The following is a 19233-nucleotide window of genomic DNA, read 5'->3' on the forward strand; positions in this document are numbered from 1 at the left end:
CATGTTTGACGTGTAGTTCAACCGGCTAAACTAAAGAAATTGATTATCTATACTATGTTTAGTTCTAAGAGACTCAAGCTGAGCATGTGTTTTCAAATCAAATCTTCTAAAGGTGGACTATTAGGCAGGTGAGAAAATCAATGATTTCTGGGGGATGGGTGAGGAAAAACTTGAAATAAACAACACAGTTGCAGGTAAGAGTAATCTGAGTTTATGATCTGGACAGTAGTGTTTTTGTACAAATGCACCAGTGGGTAATTGTAGTCAGAAATCCTGCAAGAGTGAGTTGAAAAATCGGTTTGATGCAAACATTCAATGGGGCCCAACCCCAAAATTAAACTGTAGTACAGAATGCAAAGGCTAGGATATAATTTTTAACAGATAAAGCAGTCACCTTGAAAAGTAATCTCCCTGGATTTCCACCCCGGACAACCCCTGCCACCGCTTTGAGTTTGCAGGTAACATTTAAATGGTTACACTTTACCCTCAAGCACTTTTATCATCCACTGGGGAATAAATGTGTGTGTGTGCCCGTTCTGCTATTCATACATGTTTTTATGAACAATTCTATATATGCATTTGTGTATGAGTGCATGACTGTGTACTCCTGCCTGCAGGCAGATGGTCAGGATAATACTCAGAAGCTGAAACAGTACTGAAAACGTGGGCCAGCCTCGTTTCTCTTTAGCAGATCTCCCCAGTGAGTGGCACTCATCAGTATTCACCATGCATAGTGATGTGAGCGTAAGGACACACAGCACCCCCTGGCTTTAATCCAGTGAAATGAACCATGAGTAAACACACTGTTTACAGCTTTCTTTACTGTATGTTTAGTATACAAAATGCACCGGGCTATCAGTGAGGGGCAGCTTTCTAATACTGATGTGCCTCTCTCCTGTGCAGTCATGTCTTTTTCAATCTCTGCCTTACCCTATCTTTGCAATAACCAGTGTTTTGTGCCTAAAGGCATAACATAACATAACATACATATACGGTACATTTTCTAAAACTCACTTTAATCACATTACAAATAAGAGTAAGCTGTGGCCAAAATCCATTTCAGTATTCCAAAAGTTAGATAAAACTGATGTTTGTTATTAATGCATTTCTTTGTACAGAATCCCCCATCAGTTGAAGTGACATCTCAAACATGTGTACTAAGACTTTTACTTTTTTTTCTTCACCAATTCTAGCTTACCATATTTGCGTGGATCCTTGTCTGCTGGCAGATTGGAGCGTAGGATGAAGTTGTTGAGGCTGTTTAAGTATGCTGGCATTGTGTGGTGACCCTCAGGGTTGAACCAGACCTACACAAGCAAAAACACAGACATGCATAAAAACGAACATCATTCACAACACTAGAGATTAGGAAATGTAGGTATACTATATATTAAAACAACAAAAACACTTTAATAATACAAAGAAGGCAGACGTCTTCATCTACGCTGGCACAATTCCTGCAGTAAAGCATATTTATGATAAAAATGATGGTGTAACAATTCAGCTCCATTTCCATGCACTGAGTAAACACGTTTGGTTAGGACATCAGGTTTTAACTCTTGACAACTAATCAGTACGGCAATTAATCTGATAATAAGAAAAGGGGCAGGGAAGCAGCGGGAGAACGTTACCTTAGACAGCGTACGGTTTTTGGGCACTGTTGTGATGTCCATTTTTAAGTCCGCTGGGAGTGGCATGCCAAAAGCAAAACCACCGTACCTGGAAAAACAAAACATTGACTAAAACAAGGAGCTTTGCTTGATACTGAGAAACTCGATGTAACGCACTGTGATTTTCACTTGGTTGTTTTGCTTTTAATCAAGAGTAAATTTTCAACATATGCAGATGAGAGAACCATTTCAGGGTAAAAGCACCCAAGCCCAAATTATAAGTATGATTACCATTATCAACAAGGTGCTAGAAACCAATTTGTGTCAAGCTGAGAAATCAGGAAAACTATACTTTTAGGCACTTACTAACTAGTTTTCATAATTAATTAGATTTCTGCACATCTTTCTTTGGTAAAACACCAGTCATTCCATGCAACTGAATACTGTGAAGACCATTTAAAGCCTCCCAGATGACTAACAAACTTTATTTCAGAGACTGCTTGCAGAATTCTGGAATTTCATTTAGGTCAATCGTCTCCTCTGAATTAATAAAAAAATGAAATGAACGAAAAGATTTGCAAACGATTCCTAACTATCGTAGCTCATTTTAATGATGTAATGTTATGAAATATGATTTAAAATTCTGAGCAATATGCCACAGTATGCTGAAATTTGAATGTACTTGGACATTGCTTAATTCGGCTCATTTAATCAGAGAATACTTTGACTGCAACACAGAGTACAGTAAATTATCGGTGAGGCATGTATAAAAGTCTCACTGTGGCTTCATTGACCACATGGATATATTGGCTCCATTCACCTGTTCCTTATGAAGTCATTGGCTGTAGCCACTAGGTAGTTCTCCACATTGATGCCATTCAGATCATAAACAATCTGAGATGAAGGGATCTCCGTATGGGGGGGCTGGTAGTTGTCTTTGTCGCAAATCTGCAGTGCAAAGAAAAGATAAATAAATATCTTCCCTTTTTCAAAAAAAACGTGAGCACAGGAAACACGTTTATGTGCTGACACACACACACACACACACACACAAGTGAGAACACAGAGAATCACTCAATCGCACTGTTCTCGGTGACCTAGTCTCACCTGTTCTTTCTGAGTGCATTTGCAGATGTTGAATCCTTTCGTGGTGTTTCCACTGGAGCTCCACTTGTTTGTGTTTCTTGTGCAGTCACTGAAAAAGAGGAAAAAGTTTCACCAAGTGAAATGAAGTGAGCTTGCAGTGAGCGGTACATACCACAACACTCTCCCTAGACACACCCCAGAAAATATTTTGAAAGTGAGGAGATATGATGGCCCGCTAAAAGAAAGAAAACTGTAAAATCTAAAACCGTTTATGAAGTAGCTGTAGGCTTACATGATTTTTGTGAGATCAGGATCTAAATCTTTCCTTTGATAACAGTTTTCAAAGCTGTTAATGTGTGCTGTAATATCATATTGTGTGAAATTTCTGTTTGTGTGGGCTGATGTTCAACTCCCACGCATTTTGCTCTCTGCCAAATGCTTTCAGGGACGCTCTGTGCAGATCAAAAACAGGTTGCAGCAATATTATTTGCATACACACCTGTTACTTTAGATTTCTAACACACACAAGTAACAATGATCATAATCAGAGGATGATGCAATATATTTTCTATATATGTAAAAGAAAAATGTAAATACAGTAATCAGTCATTGCCCTGCTGTAATTACTGGACATGATGAGCAGACATGCAGCCTCTTTTTCCATGACAGGGTCTCTCTCTCTCTCTCTCTCTCTCTCTCTCTCCCTTCTCTTTCTCTCACTCTCTTTTTTTATTTTCCTGAGAATTTTAAAATGCCTCTGAGGTCTGGTTCATGAGTGCCAACATTGATTTGAGTGCCTGCAAGGGGAAAATCTTCCCTATAAACACGGGGTGTTTACGGAATACAGATGATGCTCTCACATCGCAGAGTCCTGCTGCAGGCTTTCAGCCACATGCACTGAGCAGAGCAGCAGAGAAATGAAGAGTGGAGGGACAGGAGAGAGACCAGAGACAGCGACAGGAATTGCAGAGAGGAAAGCCTTGTAAAATAAAGATGGAAAGAGACTTGGATAAAGTGAAATATAAAAACGCTGTACATTTGACAAAGGCTTAAATACATAGAGAAAGCAAGTACAGGAATCAGCATGTCACTGATAAAAACAAACAAAAAAGATGCCATTAGTAGTATAATTACTTACAGGTTATCAGGCTTGTCGAGGCAGGTGGTGTCCATCCCAGGGAATGACATCATGGTGTCTGCCAGACGCTGTGAGTTGGGATTCTGGTTGCTGTAGAATCAGAAAAGTGTTAGCCTTGACTCGGGAATGCCAGATAGGTTACAATAAGAGGATATAACAGACACAAAGGTTTATTTCATGAGCATCCACTAAGCAGACTGCTAAAACTGATAGCCAGCCAGCCAGATTTTACCTAACTTATGTGATGATTTGAGGGCTAAGGATCAACAGCATTTAACTAATGGTTACTAATGTAACCATTAGAATGGCTTCTCTGAGCAACTAGAGAAAGAATGAGGACATTTGACTTGTCACTTTAAATTTAAGTGGATTTGTTTTATTTACCATTCCTTGCCTTAAAACGCACACAAGTAGCCTCATAAATAAAAATCATATTACATTTGCATCACTCTTAGAAAAAACTAAGAAAACACAGTGTTCCGGGAAAGTTCCAAAAATGTTGAAACGCTGAAGCATCTCTGACCCTAAACTACCTATAACCTTCTTCTGCACTGCGAAAAAAACACTGTTTCTGAGATGAATAATTAATTATCATTTTCAATCCCCTTTGTATAGCAAACTAAAGAGGACTGGGAGGAGCATCCATACGGTCTCTGATACAGTTTGGCACCTCAGCATTTTCTCTCTTGCTACATATCTCCTTGATCAAACAACAGCAGATCGGGAGGATGAAGACATCTTGCAATCTCCTGACACTCCTAATCTCTCTTCCTTTGATCTCACATTGTAGCCGTCTTCATCGCAAACATCTCTTACCCTCACATAGTCTCTTGTGCTCTCGCATTTTAAGGTCCACATGCCCTTCAACAAACTACAGAATCAAATCAAAATCCTTTTATAACAAGTGTGGCATGCCTCCTGCAAATGATGCGGACCCCAGTGAACCTGTCGAGTAAGGTGGTGTATCAACCATTCAGTTCAGGAAGTGATTACCAACATCTGTTATGATGATATTTGTCTGTAGCCCTGTGGCTTATGTGATTTATATGGTTCCCCAGATACAATGTCCAAAAGTGTGGGCTTGATTTATATTGCTACTTTGGCAAATCATAAAACTACTTTCCTCTTTTCCAGTAGAATTTTCACTCTTCTGTGTTTATTTGTTGCTAACTCAAAAACTAACTTCCTGAGATATTCTCAAATATTTCAAACATGTTACATAGAAGCACACTTATTTGCCTAATTAACTTCTGTTTTGTCTCTTTTTATGGTTTATCTGTATTTTCACTTCTGCAGGTACTGACCTGAAGAAGGAGTAGCTTGGTCCGATCTTGTAGAGCGCAGGGCTGAGCTGTAGCTCAGGATAGTGCTGCACGTCGCTTTTGATAGACCCCAGGCTCATAGCAAACACTACAAACAGAACAGGAAGCAGGATTTGGGAAATCAGGCCCTTCCAGTCTCTGCGGCTGTGGTGGAATCTCTTGATCAGGATGGCTGACATTTGCTGCCAGGCCAGAGCCATGCCGGTCACTGTGGATGAACTGGTAAGGTCTGAAACACACAAAAGGACAGCAGAGCGAGGAGAGAATGATTTTGGGGCAAATTCACTTGCTATCTTAGTACTTTTATGAAGCCTTCGTTGTCTTTTAAAGACAGTAAAGCTAAAGGCTACCATGCAGACACAAAAAATGACAGTGCAATCCATCAAGAAGACTGCTCCAGTTGTAGAAGTTGTAGAACAAGCTTAGCAGAGTATTGGCAAAATATTTTAGGTTGTCTATGAAAACGTCAAATTTAAAATAACGAGCTCGGGTAAAAACGCAATGTTTTGAAAAGCAGAGACTCTGACAGGCATTGCTCCATATGTGGCCACCTTTAAGAAATCAATCCAGTTAATTTGTGAGAATTTGTCTTGTTGGAGCTGGTGGTGTTTATATTTAAAGTGTAACCAAAGCTTTTATAGTAATCTCTTATTTCACTTTAATACATGCATGACTGCTGGAAGTGACAAGTGTTAACTCTGAGGTCTAAAGGTGTGTGATGCTGAATAAATGTTATGTTAATTATAAAGTTCAACCATCTATTCTCTGTGTATTTTCAGTCTCTTGTTTTCTTCTGTATGATTAAAGATACTGTTGAATATTAACAGAATTTAACTATTTTGACTATAAAACTTCTGTCATTTAATTTTCCTTGTCTTGACGTTGTAGTATGTACTGTTTTTTATCAGTGTTTTTTTTGTTTCGTTGTTTTTTTGTCAGAGGTATCAGTTTAGCGGCTTTTTTTTTTTTACAAAAAGAAGATGACAGCAATTGGTTAACAAAAACAAACAAACCAACAACAACAACAACAAAAAAAAAACAGTGAACTCACTGATCCTGTCGCTGAAGCTTGTGCTGCTGTCACTGTCGTCTAAAGACAAGCTGTCGATGGATATATTGTCGGAAACCGTCTCTGATACAGATGGGAGGCCATCCTCAGCTTTAGCTTCTGTCTGTCCATGAGTCAGTTGGAGGAACACCTGCAAATATATATAAAAAACCATATATAGTATCTGTATATGATAACCCTATTTTTTTTTAGGGTTTATGATATGCTGGCAGATATGTTAGTATGATTAAGTGTGAGAGCTTACCTCCTCTAGTGTGGTGTCAGAGATACCATAACCCCCCAACTGTAGAGCATCCAGGTTGGAGTCCAGTGCAGTAAGCAGAGAGCGGTATGAGGAGGCGTTGGATGAGTTGAAGGGTGGCAGTGAGTAGACCAAATCATTGCCCTGGGCTTCTTTCAGTTGTGCTTCAGGTACATGGGCTTGGACAAAGGCTTTAACTTCAGCGTTGTCAATCTGTTTATTTTCTGTGTTTTGCACCTGCAAGTAGAAAAGATTAGGAAAGTGAAATCTTACTTACCTACACTACACTACCTAACATATAACACACTGTTCCTGCTTTTCAGGATTTTTTTTACATAAGTTACAAGTGATATGACTAAGCAAAGCTGAGATAAACTTGGAAAAAATCACTTTTTTTCCTCACACTGTCTGATGGTTTCTGCTTTAGATTGCTGAAATGACTGACTATCATCGTAGAGGACACTTTTCTTAAAGTACAGAATACTGACAGAAACATCAGGTTTGATCAAAATATACAAAATCAGATCGTTATTTATCCATGAGAAGGCATCATTTCTGTGTGTCTTAACATAGTTCATGTGGCCCTTTTTTAATATATCTGATACAAATTGACCTATCGCAACATGTCATCTGGGAAAAGATAAAACCCTGGGTTTGGTTTTACACAAACAGTCCAGCTCCTTCATAAAAGCTTTTGGTGAAATGTTACGCCTGTGATGACCATTTACTTTGCAAGATGCCACCCTGCTAAGAAACATTCTGAGTAAAATGCATCAGAGGAAAGCTGCTGTTCTCTCATTTTTAGAACCAGTTGTCTGCTGGAAAAGCATATTTCACTAAAAAATAAATAAGTGGAAGTAGATTTTCTTTAAAATTTCATGTTGTGGAAAAAAGCTGCTGTAAGCATGAGTCTTTATTGCTTCGACTGACAGGGCGATTAAATGATTACCTTTTTGGTGAGGGTAAGTTTGTAGCCTTGGCCTAGCTTTTCTTTCAAGTAGAATGGAGATCCACAGCATTTTAATCCTCCATTCTCCAGGAAGGCGATGCGGTCACTCAGCACTTCTGCTTCGTCCAGGTGGTGGGTGGACATGATGATTGTGCGGTCTGAGAGGGCACACATATGAAAAAAAAAAAATTACACATGCAATATTACACTCTTCTTTAACAGGTAAATCTTACACAAATGTAAAATGGAGGTGAAAATTACAAAACAGAATCTGTAAGATTATATTTACCAACTAAGCTAGTCTGTAAAGCTTTGTCTTACTTTTATGGCTTCAGCAACTCCAAATAAACAAGCTAAAAAGCAAATTTTGCAAAGACAAATCCAAACGCAAGCTCTATCATGCAAACACATCATAGAAACGGGCACAGAAACAGCAAGAGATGTGGAAGATTTATTTTGAAACAGATTTTTCTGGCACTAAAATCTCCCAAACGTCTGAGATGACGCCAATTACATGATATTTTCCAGAAACATCTGCTAAGAGAGCCTAAAAATACCTCCTCATTTATATTAAAATTATGCTTCGCTAAAGTCCATTCACAAAACAAAGCAGAGAAAAGTCCTGCAGTGAGCTGCAACCTGCAGGTTCACAGCTTGTTGCCCACCGTGTTTCTTAGAAAACAGATAGGAGGGTGCGTGTTTAGAGGAAAAACCCTAGTGTGAGACTTTCGGTTGTCTGTACATTTTTAATACTAACAATGCACAAATGCAGTGCAATTATTTTTTTATGTACTACAGAGATTTTACATTGGACTTTAAGGGTAGTTTTAAAAAGGTATGAGCTACACACATACGTACTGCGTTAGAAAATAGAGCTACAATGTGCTTCAAATGAGTATGGCTTTCTGTCTTTGAGGGAAACACCAGGTTTCCCTCAAAGACTAGGATAGACAAATACAACAGATTAAAAAAAAAAGAAAGAAAAAAAAAAATATATATATACACAATTTAGTATATGAGTTATTTAAGGGTACACAGGTGGGTATTAAAGGGCTTTAAAAGCAATCAACCAGTTCTTAAATTGTATTCAAAAACAAACTGAGTCAGTGTAACTCAGACAAGTGAGATATTTTCACTGCACCTGCCGTTTGTCACCATCCAGGAAGCAGAAATGAGGATGTGCATTAATAAAACTACAAAAACCAGCGATTTATACAGACATGTCAAGTTAAAGTTGGCCAACTGAGACTGCATATGTGCAGGTCTCAGATTTCCTGTGATAGAAAAATCTTCATGGGGATGTTATTTCAGCGTTCAGTGTTTGAGTGTGCCTGTCAGACTTACTTTTCTTGTGCTGGATTACAATGTCCCAGATGTTGCGCCTGGAGCAGGGATCGACTCCTGTAGTGGGTTCATCCAGAACCACCACGCGAGAGCCCCCTATTAAGGCGATGGAGATTGACAGCTTGCGCTTCATGCCGCCTGATAGGGTGCCCACCCGCTTGTGTCTGTGAGCATACATCCCCGTGTCCTCTAGGATCCTGGGAGCAAAGTCGATGAAAAGCATTTAGGATGGAGCACATGCTAACTTTTTTTTTCAATGCATTACAACCCAGTTTGTGGGTTGTAGTTCAATCACTTCTATCAGTTACTCAGCAGGGGTTTCAGATTTCCTGAAACCAGGAGAGAGAAACTGTTCTTGCCTTTAAATTCACTGCTATTCTGCTCATATAAGACCATCTAGAAAAAGTCACATGAAGCGACTTAAAACTCAGAGTTTTATGGTATTCTGCTCATGTTTTCCTGCAGATGCACATGGTATATTTGACAGCTCTAAAACACTAAAATAAGAGCGCAATTCAACGACAACAGGGATGCAATTTTTTTTTTTTTTACTGCAGACTTGGAAATACACTATATAGCCATTACTGATTTTCAAATTACCCCTGTATAACCTTTCACTCGTGTGAAGCACTGGCAATTATTTCTTATGAAAGTCTCGTAACCTCTGCACATATTTTCTTTTTATTTGAGGGCCATGCCTTTAACTGAGCAAAGGACGGAGTTTAATGATGTACATATAAAACAGCTTGCAAAGAGAATCCTTGTAACAGGTAAAATATATCACCAAGGTATCATCCTTAAAACAGAACGTCCTTTTATACACTGAGCATATCAAGCTTCCTGCTCTGGTCACTCACGTGCGGACTTGTTCATGCAGTTCTCTGTCTGACCAGTGTGGGGCCTTGATCTGTCCATACAGCAGCAGGTGCTCCTTGGTGGTCATGTGATCAAACAGGACGTCATACTGCATGCAGACTCCTAGCTCCTTGCGAACGTTCTCAATGTTTGTCTGCATGTCTCTGCCGTAAACCTCTATGGTTCCCGAAGACGGGGCAAAAAGCCCAGTAAGGAGAGACCTACACAAAGAATACATGCATTTGTTAACAAAATTCACAATAATGAATAAACAAATTCAATTTTTATTACTCAGATCAAGTTATAAATGACAGAACATGCTCAAAAGACTTTTCATATACTAGGTGGCACTTGAAAAGCTGAAAATGCCTTTTCCTTTCGTCCTATCTGCTAGTTTTCGTATTTTCTCCCAGGCAGTTTCTTCTTAAATGATGACTTATTGTTCTCAAAAATATCATAGGGCATAAAATCCCTTCTTGGTTTTTGGTTTTTTCAGTGGTGTTAAATCTCATTCTGCCACTGCACTCCTTGTATGTTGCCCTTGATAAGAGCGTCAGCAAAATGAGTCGCATTTAAAATGTAAATGTAAGTGCTCTAGTTGATGAAGACCCGTCAGGCGAATCGCTACCACAGTTGCTGTGCCAGATTTGGACAAAACAATCTCCCTGTCAGCATCCGAGCCTTGGAATGATTAAAGGGATGCACAAAATCTCATTTTAAATTGGATCATTTTGCTGCCACGGAGGGTGTATACAAGGTGGTCAAATGCATACTGGTATTTAAAAAGGAAAGGAAAAAAAACTGCCCCACTTACATGGTGGTAGTCTTTCCAGCTCCATTGTGACCGAGCAGTGAGGTGACGTGGCCCTCATAGAAAGAAACATTAAGGTTTTCAATAGCCACTTGGTCACCATAGGTCTTGGTGAGACCATGGAGAGCAACGCCAACTGGGAGCTTTGAGAAGTATTCCCCAGTCTTGGTGGAAAGAGCGCTCTTTCCTGTGAGAGACACAGAGAAGACAAACTGTAAATTAAACTAACAGCAGACAAGAATTCCTTGTTCCTGTGTGTGCCACATTATAATTTGACGCACCTTTTCCCTTGTCATTGGAGAAGGCAAGCTGGTCATTCTGCATGATGTTTGTGAAGAGAAGTCCTTTGGCCGTATTCTTCTGTGGTCGAACACCGCACAGGTCAGCCCAGAAGGAGAGTTTGAATGGGAAGTACCACGGAGAAGGAATGCCATATTTTCCTAATGGGTAAAATAACTGCAAATAAATCTCACATACACAATATATTTATATTTACATACCTATTTACAGCTGGGACTACTAAACAAAGTAACCAAACTAAACCAACCTGCATTTGCTTCAACTAGAAACTGATTATTGTTTCACTTCACTTGATATTTTAAGGCAACGCTTACACATTCGCCTATAAGTGAATTCTAACCTGTGTTATTCTAATTCTTTTACTTTCTTTAAGAATAGGATGTATATAAAAGATGGACACAGCCACTGTTATCCATTGGTTGCACAGTGCTATCTTTTTAAGGCTTGAGCTTAAATATTTTGCTGTCACCATCTTTTTGAAACCAAGCATGCAAGCTTGGATCCCACTATGGAAGCCAGGGAAACGCATACAGAAGCAACCTATCAAACACTAGGAAACAGATGGACGCCACAATTTACAAAATGAACATCATGCTAAATCCAGAACACAAACTCATGCATCAAGGGAGGAGAGAGCTGTTTTCCCATAGACGTCTATGCAACCAGCCCCCTGCTGGCCATGAAGAAGAATGCACTCTTCAATTTAATTCAATTTTATTTGTATAGCGCCAAATCACAACAACAGTCGCCTCAAGGCGCTTTATATTGTACGGTAGATTGTACAATAATAGATTCAGAGAAAACCCAACAATCTTCCACTTTTCTCATCACTTTTATGATTGACAGACTACACTTGTATTTTAGTGTGTATATCAGCTGACCTGACAAAAAAGACTAGCAAACCAAAACTCTAAAACATAAATAAATAATAATGATCGGCTTGACAAACTATGTCTGATGTACTAAAATGGCCACAGGACATCAGCATCAATAGCTGAGTGAAAGATGTAATAAATTTGTTCTTTTGTTTTGTTTGTTCCCCAATTTACCTGGAAACACTGTGCGAATGTAAGCCCCAATGGTGAAGTAGAGGATAGAGTCGAAGAGCATCAGCCAGCACAGCCAACCGAACGAGGCTGTGTCTCCAGCAATGGGCGAGGAGTATGAGTTGCTCCATTGAATTCCTAAAGAGGTTAACATAATGAAAGTTTTATGCTGCCTTTCACTGATTCACTTAGCTCACATATCAAAGAGATCTTGATGGTAGTCAGATGTCTACATGCTTGTACCTTCTCCTTGGGCCTCGTAGCGAGACATGTACTGACTGGCGTAACTGAAACAGGTCGGGGAAAACAATCCCTGTCAAAAAGACAGAGGGAAATCAGACAGGATGCAAAACGACAAGCAAGAAAAAGGAGCAGCAAAAATATATACACACACACACACGTATATATGCATATATATGTGTGTGTGTCTGTTTATGCAGATAGCTCCATATTGGGGGTGACATTTTTGAGACAATCCAAACAAAAAAATCATTCATTTTGTAAAAACAAAAAAAACACGTGTTCTAAAATGGATAGAATAAACAACATTTTCAAATGAAACTAACTGTCACTATATCTTCTTCTACATTATTTATCTTTCCAAACCAAATTACATTACTTGGTATTTAAATTATTACACAGTATACAAATGAGTTTCATATTCTTTAATGATGACAAATGAGGTTCACAGGAGCCTTACCAAGGCACTCTTCTGGATGAGCGTTAGACTGCCCTCCAGTGCGGTGACGATGATGAAGGGGAAGAAGCAGAGGATGTAAAGCAGGCTGCCACTCAGGCCGGCGATGTAGGTTTTGTCAAAGAAGGAGCTGACAAGATAACTGAAGGCTAAGATGCTCAAGCCATAGTCACACAGGTACAGGAAAATGAGGAAACCGTTACTGTTGGGCAGGATTTTGCCGTGCTTCAGCACCAGTGTCATGATGATGATAGTCACCAGCAGGTAGATAAAACACTCCACGAACCAGGCAAAGAAGTGACTGAGTGTGTTGACTCCCATCATTTTCATGTACTGTGAGAAAAACATGAAGAGAAAAAAACTTATGAAACTGTCAAAACACATCCTGTGCCTGTTTTGCCAGTGGTGCCTGTCAATAAATATGGAATGGAATTTTTGAAAGTGAAAAAACAAAATAAGGAACTACATGACTAAGACAATAAAATTACGTTTTTCTTTTTAACTTATCACGCTGTCTGTTTACCAGAAATAATTTGTATTTACAAATGACTGTGGGTGACTAATTACTTTTTGGAAAGAAAAGCAAACTTTTTTCTTTCAGGGTAAAAAACAACATTACCTCATGCAGCCTCAGTTCTCTCTCATGCACAAGTTTCTTCACGAAATCAGCAATAAACAACACCCAGGCTACCATCAGCATGATAGGGAAGACAAAAGAGATGGCCTCCAGGTACCTGGGGAATATAGAGATGGCAATTGTCAATCAAATTCCTTGAAAACGTCCAATCATTGTCAGCAGCAGCAGAAGAAAACGCCTATCATTCAGTCTCTGACTTGACAGATAGCGGAAGAGCAACATTGGGGTAGTTTGCAGATTCTACCAGGAATCTTCCGATCCTTGTATTATTTACACAAATAAATGCCTTTCTACTGTATTTTTATTTTATTGACAGTCATATCTGGAGCCTCATAGACAGGCTTTTAGTACTTGCCATTGTACAGATTTAATATCCATATTTCACAGCTATCATATCAGAAATTGTGCAACTGAGTAATAAATCAGAATGAGGGAAAAGCAACGATCACTACATCTTATAGCTGGTCACAAGGCAGCCAGCTGAGTTTGTGGCCTGCTCATTCTTCTTGTAAGAGATATCAGGAGTATCTTATGTCATACTTGAAGGCAAGTGCAAGCATACATATTAGGTTTGAGCATGATCTATTGGACAAAATGTGGCATATTGATGCCAAAAAAAAACTTTGGACTAGATACATACATATATCTATCTACCAAATTTTATGTGAAAATTAATGCATGATTTATGGAACTCACTCATCCCGGTGATAGCACGGATATGGGAATGGCTGCAGCTGCACAGCTGTCTCTTTGGCTTTCTGTCCCGTCTGTGTCTCAATGATAGCTCGGTCAATGCTCTCCTGTAGGTAGATGAATCCCCGGTTGTAGCGCATTGTGTTTCTGGCTGAGATGTACGGCTCCTTGACAAAAAACGGGTTCCGGGCTCTGTCAGTCCGCATTACATTGTCCATATGCATGCGGATAGTGTAGCTGACTTCGGGAGGCAGAGAGGTTGTGGCCTCACGCTTGTTTCTGGATGAGTCTGCATCTTTGGGAAGCTTGAAGATCACACCTGAAGGGCAGATTGTACAACCTCACTGTTAGGTTACCCAACTAACTTCGTAATTCATTACCCTAAATACAAAGTTGCAGGGTCACATCCCTTGTATCTATCTCATCTTAATACATTATCAACAGCCTTTAGAGAAAGCACTAGTGTCTAACCCAGAAACTATTTGAGAAAAGGCCGTGAAAGGCACAATAACAACCTGAGTGGCTGTAAAAGTGAGCTGTAGTCATTTGGTATTCTGAGCCTAATGGGTGACTCATTGGAATTTCCCCTATTATTAAGGTGATATCACAGTTCTTTTCTACAGCATTACACTGTTCTAGGTCATTTGTGTTCTCATACACATAATTTCATCTGTTAAGGAATTTTAGATCAACTGAAATTAACTTTCACTCAAGCAGATTAGAAACCACTGCTGGTCCTAGATACACGTGACATAGTCTGGTAGATCTCATCCTTTCACACAGAGATTCAACTCCTTTTTACTCACTTGCATAGAGATCACGGTTTTTGGCAAGTTCCTGCGCTGCACTGTTGAGCTCGTCGGCAGAGTCAAAGCCACGGTATCGGTCAAACTTGATACAGGAAGAGATGTCAACCATCAAGGTGGATAAGGTGTTGATGTGATCCACTATCTCTTTGTTCGTCTCCAGCATCAGCGTCATGTTAGCTTTGAAAAGAATGAGATTTAGAAGTTTAGTGACAGGATTAAAACTCCAGGTGCAGTTTTATCTTTGATGGCAATAGAGTGCACCACTTTACATCGCAGCTCAGAAATAATGTGGTAATTGTGGAGTACATTTGATAATAAAGGTGGAATAATTTATTCGTACCATGTAATTATCAAAGTGGTGGGTTATAACACATTGGCTGTAACAATGCACTAACATTAATAAAATTTTTATGTCAGTCAACAGAAGCAACTATTTGCCTCTTCCAGGCAATGCTCTGCCTTATTATATGGTAACTCAAAAAGACACAGTCTGACAATACAAGTGATCAAATTAAGTGTACATGTATGTGAATGTCACACCTGGGAAAAAATGAGTGACTCAAGAAGAAACATCTTAAGAAATCCACGCAGAAATAAATCGAATGCTTCCTGTAAAGTCTCATCTTTCACCTCTTCTATGGAAGTGTGGATATTTTACCAGTAATAAGCGAGATGGGAATGTAAAGGTAAACGTGGTATATGCAGCTTACAAAAGTAAGACCTTCAAATGCTCACTTACAGAAGCTGCTGAGTGTCTCCTGCATTCTGTCTACATTGATGCCTGTCTGCATCTGAATGAAGTTCTTCACAAAGGGATTGCCAAGGGAATTCTGCAGAAGGTAGAGAGAGTGGAAAAGACGAAATCAAGATTCAGCTGCAGAAACTCATTGAAGACCACTGCATAGTTTATCTCTATATTTTCATATGACAGCAAGCCAGCTAGAATAATCAGATACAAGGACGACGTTTTTGAGTTTTCGTACCTCCAGCATTGGCAAAGTCGTTTTGAGTGTGTTCGCAGACGTAACAAGGTACTTGGAGGATTTTATCCAGTCTTCTGAATATTGCCTTGCATTTGCAAAATCTTGCAAGGTGGCATTGGCCTGAGCAGTGATAGGACAGACAAGAACATGTAAAATAGTTGGTTATGTGTATGAAGCTGTGAAGGTAGCAGTGTACAAAAAAACAAAGTCAAACTCGCTCAAAACAGAACTACACCTGGAGATGGCGATGCCTACAAATAAGTGTGTATCTTGTCAAATTTAAATATTTCTTGTTTGCTACATGCAACTGGGGGTGAATGAATATTAAAAAATTAAAATCAACTAAATAAAAAAATATCTAGAAATAGCAGTGATAATAACTCTAGTTAAAAAAAAAGGCCTCAGATGAGGGATTTTGAAGGATTAGAACATAAACTTCGTGAAGGTCACGGAGTCGCTAATCCCCAGTTAAAATGTTTGAAGTGAAAAACAAGGACAACGGATCAGAAAAGAAAGTGGAGATGACTATACACAGGGCCAGCCATGATCTCGCAGCTGCTGGCAGGTGAGTACATAATTAGTTTAAACAGCAAAGCAGCACAATACTGTCAGTCAGCAAGGTTCCCACTAAACTCAATCCGTCAGTCTATTGTTGTGTGCATGGAGCACAAGAGCTGACTTTAGATGCATTTGTTCTTTTATATTATATACCTTCTCTATTATGGCTCGTGTGCTGGGTGTATCGGGTGTGTACAGGATTTGTCCCATCAGCATTGGCTTGAGGAAGGCCCAGGCAATAGCTCCTCCTGTGGTGTTGACCATGTCCAGGTACATGTTCATACAGAAGGGAGCTACACAAAGACACAAAAGAGGAGCAGATCAAATATACAGCATTCTAAAGTGGAGGAGGCTTTTTTTGCCCGACATGCAAAGTCACAGGAGCTCCAAATTTTATAACAGCTTTTCAACAACTGGCTAGAATTGCTCTCCACTTGTTGAAAAGTATCACAGTTACTGAAATTGTGCACTTTAGCGAGATATCCTTGTTTTAAACTTAAAAAAAAAAAATTGTAATGGAACTGTGTGAATCAAGAGCAAATATACATGAATGCAGAGGTGACAGAGTTCCATTTTAAAATCTATTCCCTTCAGAACATACTGGCATTCCGTGGTATCTTGAACCTCTCAATCATCTCCTCCCTCTGTGGGTTGTTGGTAAAGGAAGGGTCCGAATCTGAGACGAGGGGCAGCTTGGAGATTCCAAAAAGAACCTTGATGCCATGGCTGCACAGCGCTCGAGAAAGGGTAACGAATGATCCTGCGCTGGAAGTGGTGGACCTCCGCTCCCTCACTGGATGTGGCTAAAAAACAAACCATGATGCTGTTACTTACTATCTGATTCAGTACTGTGAATGCAGCAGAGTACTGAATCATTCACATTGTTTGCTTGGGCTAGGTGTAAGTTGAGTGATCTCACAAACATGAATATATTATTGATAAAGAGCAGTAAAGGTGGAGCAGTTAAAAGAACTCACTTGGCTAAAATGGTTGTTGGCTGTCAGGTTGAGGTTTTTGATGTTGTTCAGGTAGATTTGCAGTTGGTTAATGGCAGGAAGCATCTTGTCCATCATGTCTGTTATAGCCTCAGCCACCCAAACCATGATTCCCACCACGGCCTGTATGTCGTCAGACAAAACCATCTGAAAGAAAAAAACATTTAAACACACTTTAATCACTGTTACACTTTTTTTGCCTCTCTTGTCTTTAATAATTTACAGGGTTTTGAAAACATCGGTCTACCACTACAGTATAACACCCAACAAATAACTCATTTCGGTGATTAGCTACTATCGTGTCACCAAAACCCACAGGGGAAAGTTTCATGTAAGCCGAGGTTGTGCATCTTTAACAAGTTTTATATCAGGAGTAAAAGACACAATCAAAAATTAGATATCATGAAATAAAACAAATTTTGTAAGTAACTAAAATGAGCTTTCATGGTCAAACAGATAAAATGCTGCATTTAACCTTTACTGGCCTACACTTTGTTGAGCCTTGTATGAGTTTTCTGCCATGGGTGTGTATTGGGGAAAAAGGGTTTGTCTAGTAAACAAACATTTTCTTGTACAAAGGCCTTTTTTCTGGCTCACGTTGCTCAAACAAACACACCCTGGAAAAACATGTTTTGTGACTGCCCAACAAAAACAATTTCTTTGTTGAAGACACATTTATGTGCCGTCACAGAACTCCCACATTTTTTTGTGTGTGTGTCCGTGTCTGTGTGTCCCTGTGTGAGTGTGTGTGTTTGTGGTTTTTTACATAACAATTATTAACAATAGACTTAAAGCCTTACTTTGTATAACACTTGTTCAACGTTTAGATGTCGAGTTATCAGCAGTGACAATGTGTACCACTGTTCAACAGACAGAGAGCAGAAGGTCTTCATCAGATCAGCCTCTTCCATGTTTGCGAGTGGTGTGGAGGGGCAGTGACGCAGGTTCACCAGCCAGGACAGGATCTGTTCCAAAAAACATGAAGAGAGTTAAAGAACCAGCCTATATGACCAACAGGGGAGCAGAAGGAAGGAGGCATGTCATGCACAAAAATACAGGCTTTATAGCACATATATATCATCAATAACAAATTTGCATTTCCACACTGTTTAACTGAGGTCTCTGTGGGCAGCCGACTTTCAAATCCCTGTACTGGTGAGGCATTTGGAAACATAGTGGGTGTGAGTTCTGTCCCATTTAGTAAAAATAAATGAATAAAAAAGACACTGTCTAGAGTACTTATTAACATTAGTTTTGTATAGAGAAAAAATACTATGAGGCTTCGTGAAGGTGAAAGCCTGAAAGATGCTTAAACCGCACTAAAGATGTTCACAATCATGGAAATGAGTTTGCTCCAATTCAAAGGATGAGCAAGTCACAAATGTCACTGGCAGCCACTTAGTAGTCTATTTTGTCAGTTTACTCACCTATGTAGTGCGCAGACAGGCATGTTTTGCCTCCTGCTGGCTAAACTCTATTTAAGTGATTTCTTTGTAGTTTTTTTTTTTACATAATCTGCATTACACAGTCAAAGACATTAAGAAAGCAGCCTTTTATTCAGCTCTGCTGTACGTCTGCTTGAGAGAAACCTTCTAAATACAGTGACCAGTCACTGAGTAATTTTCATTAGGCTTGCAATGTTCCCTACAACATTAAAGATGTTTTTAAGCTTTGTTGTAAATGTACTGTATAAAATAATTAAAAAGCAAAGCTATATTAAAGCTGTGGTATTTTGAAGCAGTCTTACCGACTCTGGATTTTTTTATAGACTCAATGTTGTGTGTATTCAAATTTACTGAACAGTGACACAAGCTGTCTTTGCTTACCACTAGATTGTTGTTTGAGAGCGTGCTGTTCATTAGGAGGTCAAGAGTTGCTGGATCCAAATCCATGTACTGCTGCACGTCCAGAACAAAAGCTGTTTTATTCTTCAGAATCTCACCAAATGTCATCACTCCTGTGAAAAAATGTCAAGTGAAAACAGATCAATTATTGCCAGTTGATTCCTTCTGTTCCTGTATATTTTTCTAAGAGTTAAAATTACAAATAGATTTTGAAAGTTACAAATTGTTCATTAAAATTTATTTTAC

General features: G+C 39.2%; 1 protein-coding gene across 2 annotated transcripts in view; it reads right to left on the reverse strand.

Annotated features, from left to right (window-relative positions):
- The window catches only part of abca12 (ATP-binding cassette, sub-family A (ABC1), member 12), a 57526-nt gene that overhangs the window by 14264 nt on the left and 24029 nt on the right, over window positions 1-19233 (reverse strand). For both annotated transcript variants that reach the window (XM_005918363.3, XM_005918362.3), the window contains exons 32-57: window positions 18970-19100; window positions 17944-18108; window positions 17126-17290; window positions 16750-16951; window positions 16302-16441; window positions 15591-15710; window positions 15347-15437; window positions 14605-14784; window positions 13802-14117; window positions 13088-13202; window positions 12472-12801; window positions 12015-12084; window positions 11775-11909; window positions 10707-10865; window positions 10429-10612; window positions 9617-9835; window positions 8760-8956; window positions 7416-7573; window positions 6470-6703; window positions 6208-6355; window positions 5139-5385; window positions 3835-3924; window positions 2718-2805; window positions 2431-2558; window positions 1632-1719; window positions 1199-1307 (exon numbers count right to left, since the gene is read on the reverse strand). In XM_005918363.3, the coding sequence (XP_005918425.1) occupies window positions 1199-1307; window positions 1632-1719; window positions 2431-2558; window positions 2718-2805; window positions 3835-3924; window positions 5139-5385; window positions 6208-6355; window positions 6470-6703; window positions 7416-7573; window positions 8760-8956; window positions 9617-9835; window positions 10429-10612; window positions 10707-10865; window positions 11775-11909; window positions 12015-12084; window positions 12472-12801; window positions 13088-13202; window positions 13802-14117; window positions 14605-14784; window positions 15347-15437; window positions 15591-15710; window positions 16302-16441; window positions 16750-16951; window positions 17126-17290; window positions 17944-18108; window positions 18970-19100 (4209 nt within the window). The remainder of the gene's footprint in view (window positions 1-1198; window positions 1308-1631; window positions 1720-2430; window positions 2559-2717; window positions 2806-3834; window positions 3925-5138; window positions 5386-6207; window positions 6356-6469; window positions 6704-7415; window positions 7574-8759; window positions 8957-9616; window positions 9836-10428; window positions 10613-10706; window positions 10866-11774; window positions 11910-12014; window positions 12085-12471; window positions 12802-13087; window positions 13203-13801; window positions 14118-14604; window positions 14785-15346; window positions 15438-15590; window positions 15711-16301; window positions 16442-16749; window positions 16952-17125; window positions 17291-17943; window positions 18109-18969; window positions 19101-19233) is intronic.

Source organism: Haplochromis burtoni, unplaced genomic scaffold (assembly GCF_018398535.1).
Source record: "Haplochromis burtoni strain Fernald_Lab_line unplaced genomic scaffold, NCSU_Asbu1 Contig_29, whole genome shotgun sequence".
Lineage (NCBI taxonomy): Eukaryota > Metazoa > Chordata > Actinopteri > Cichliformes > Cichlidae > Haplochromis > Haplochromis burtoni.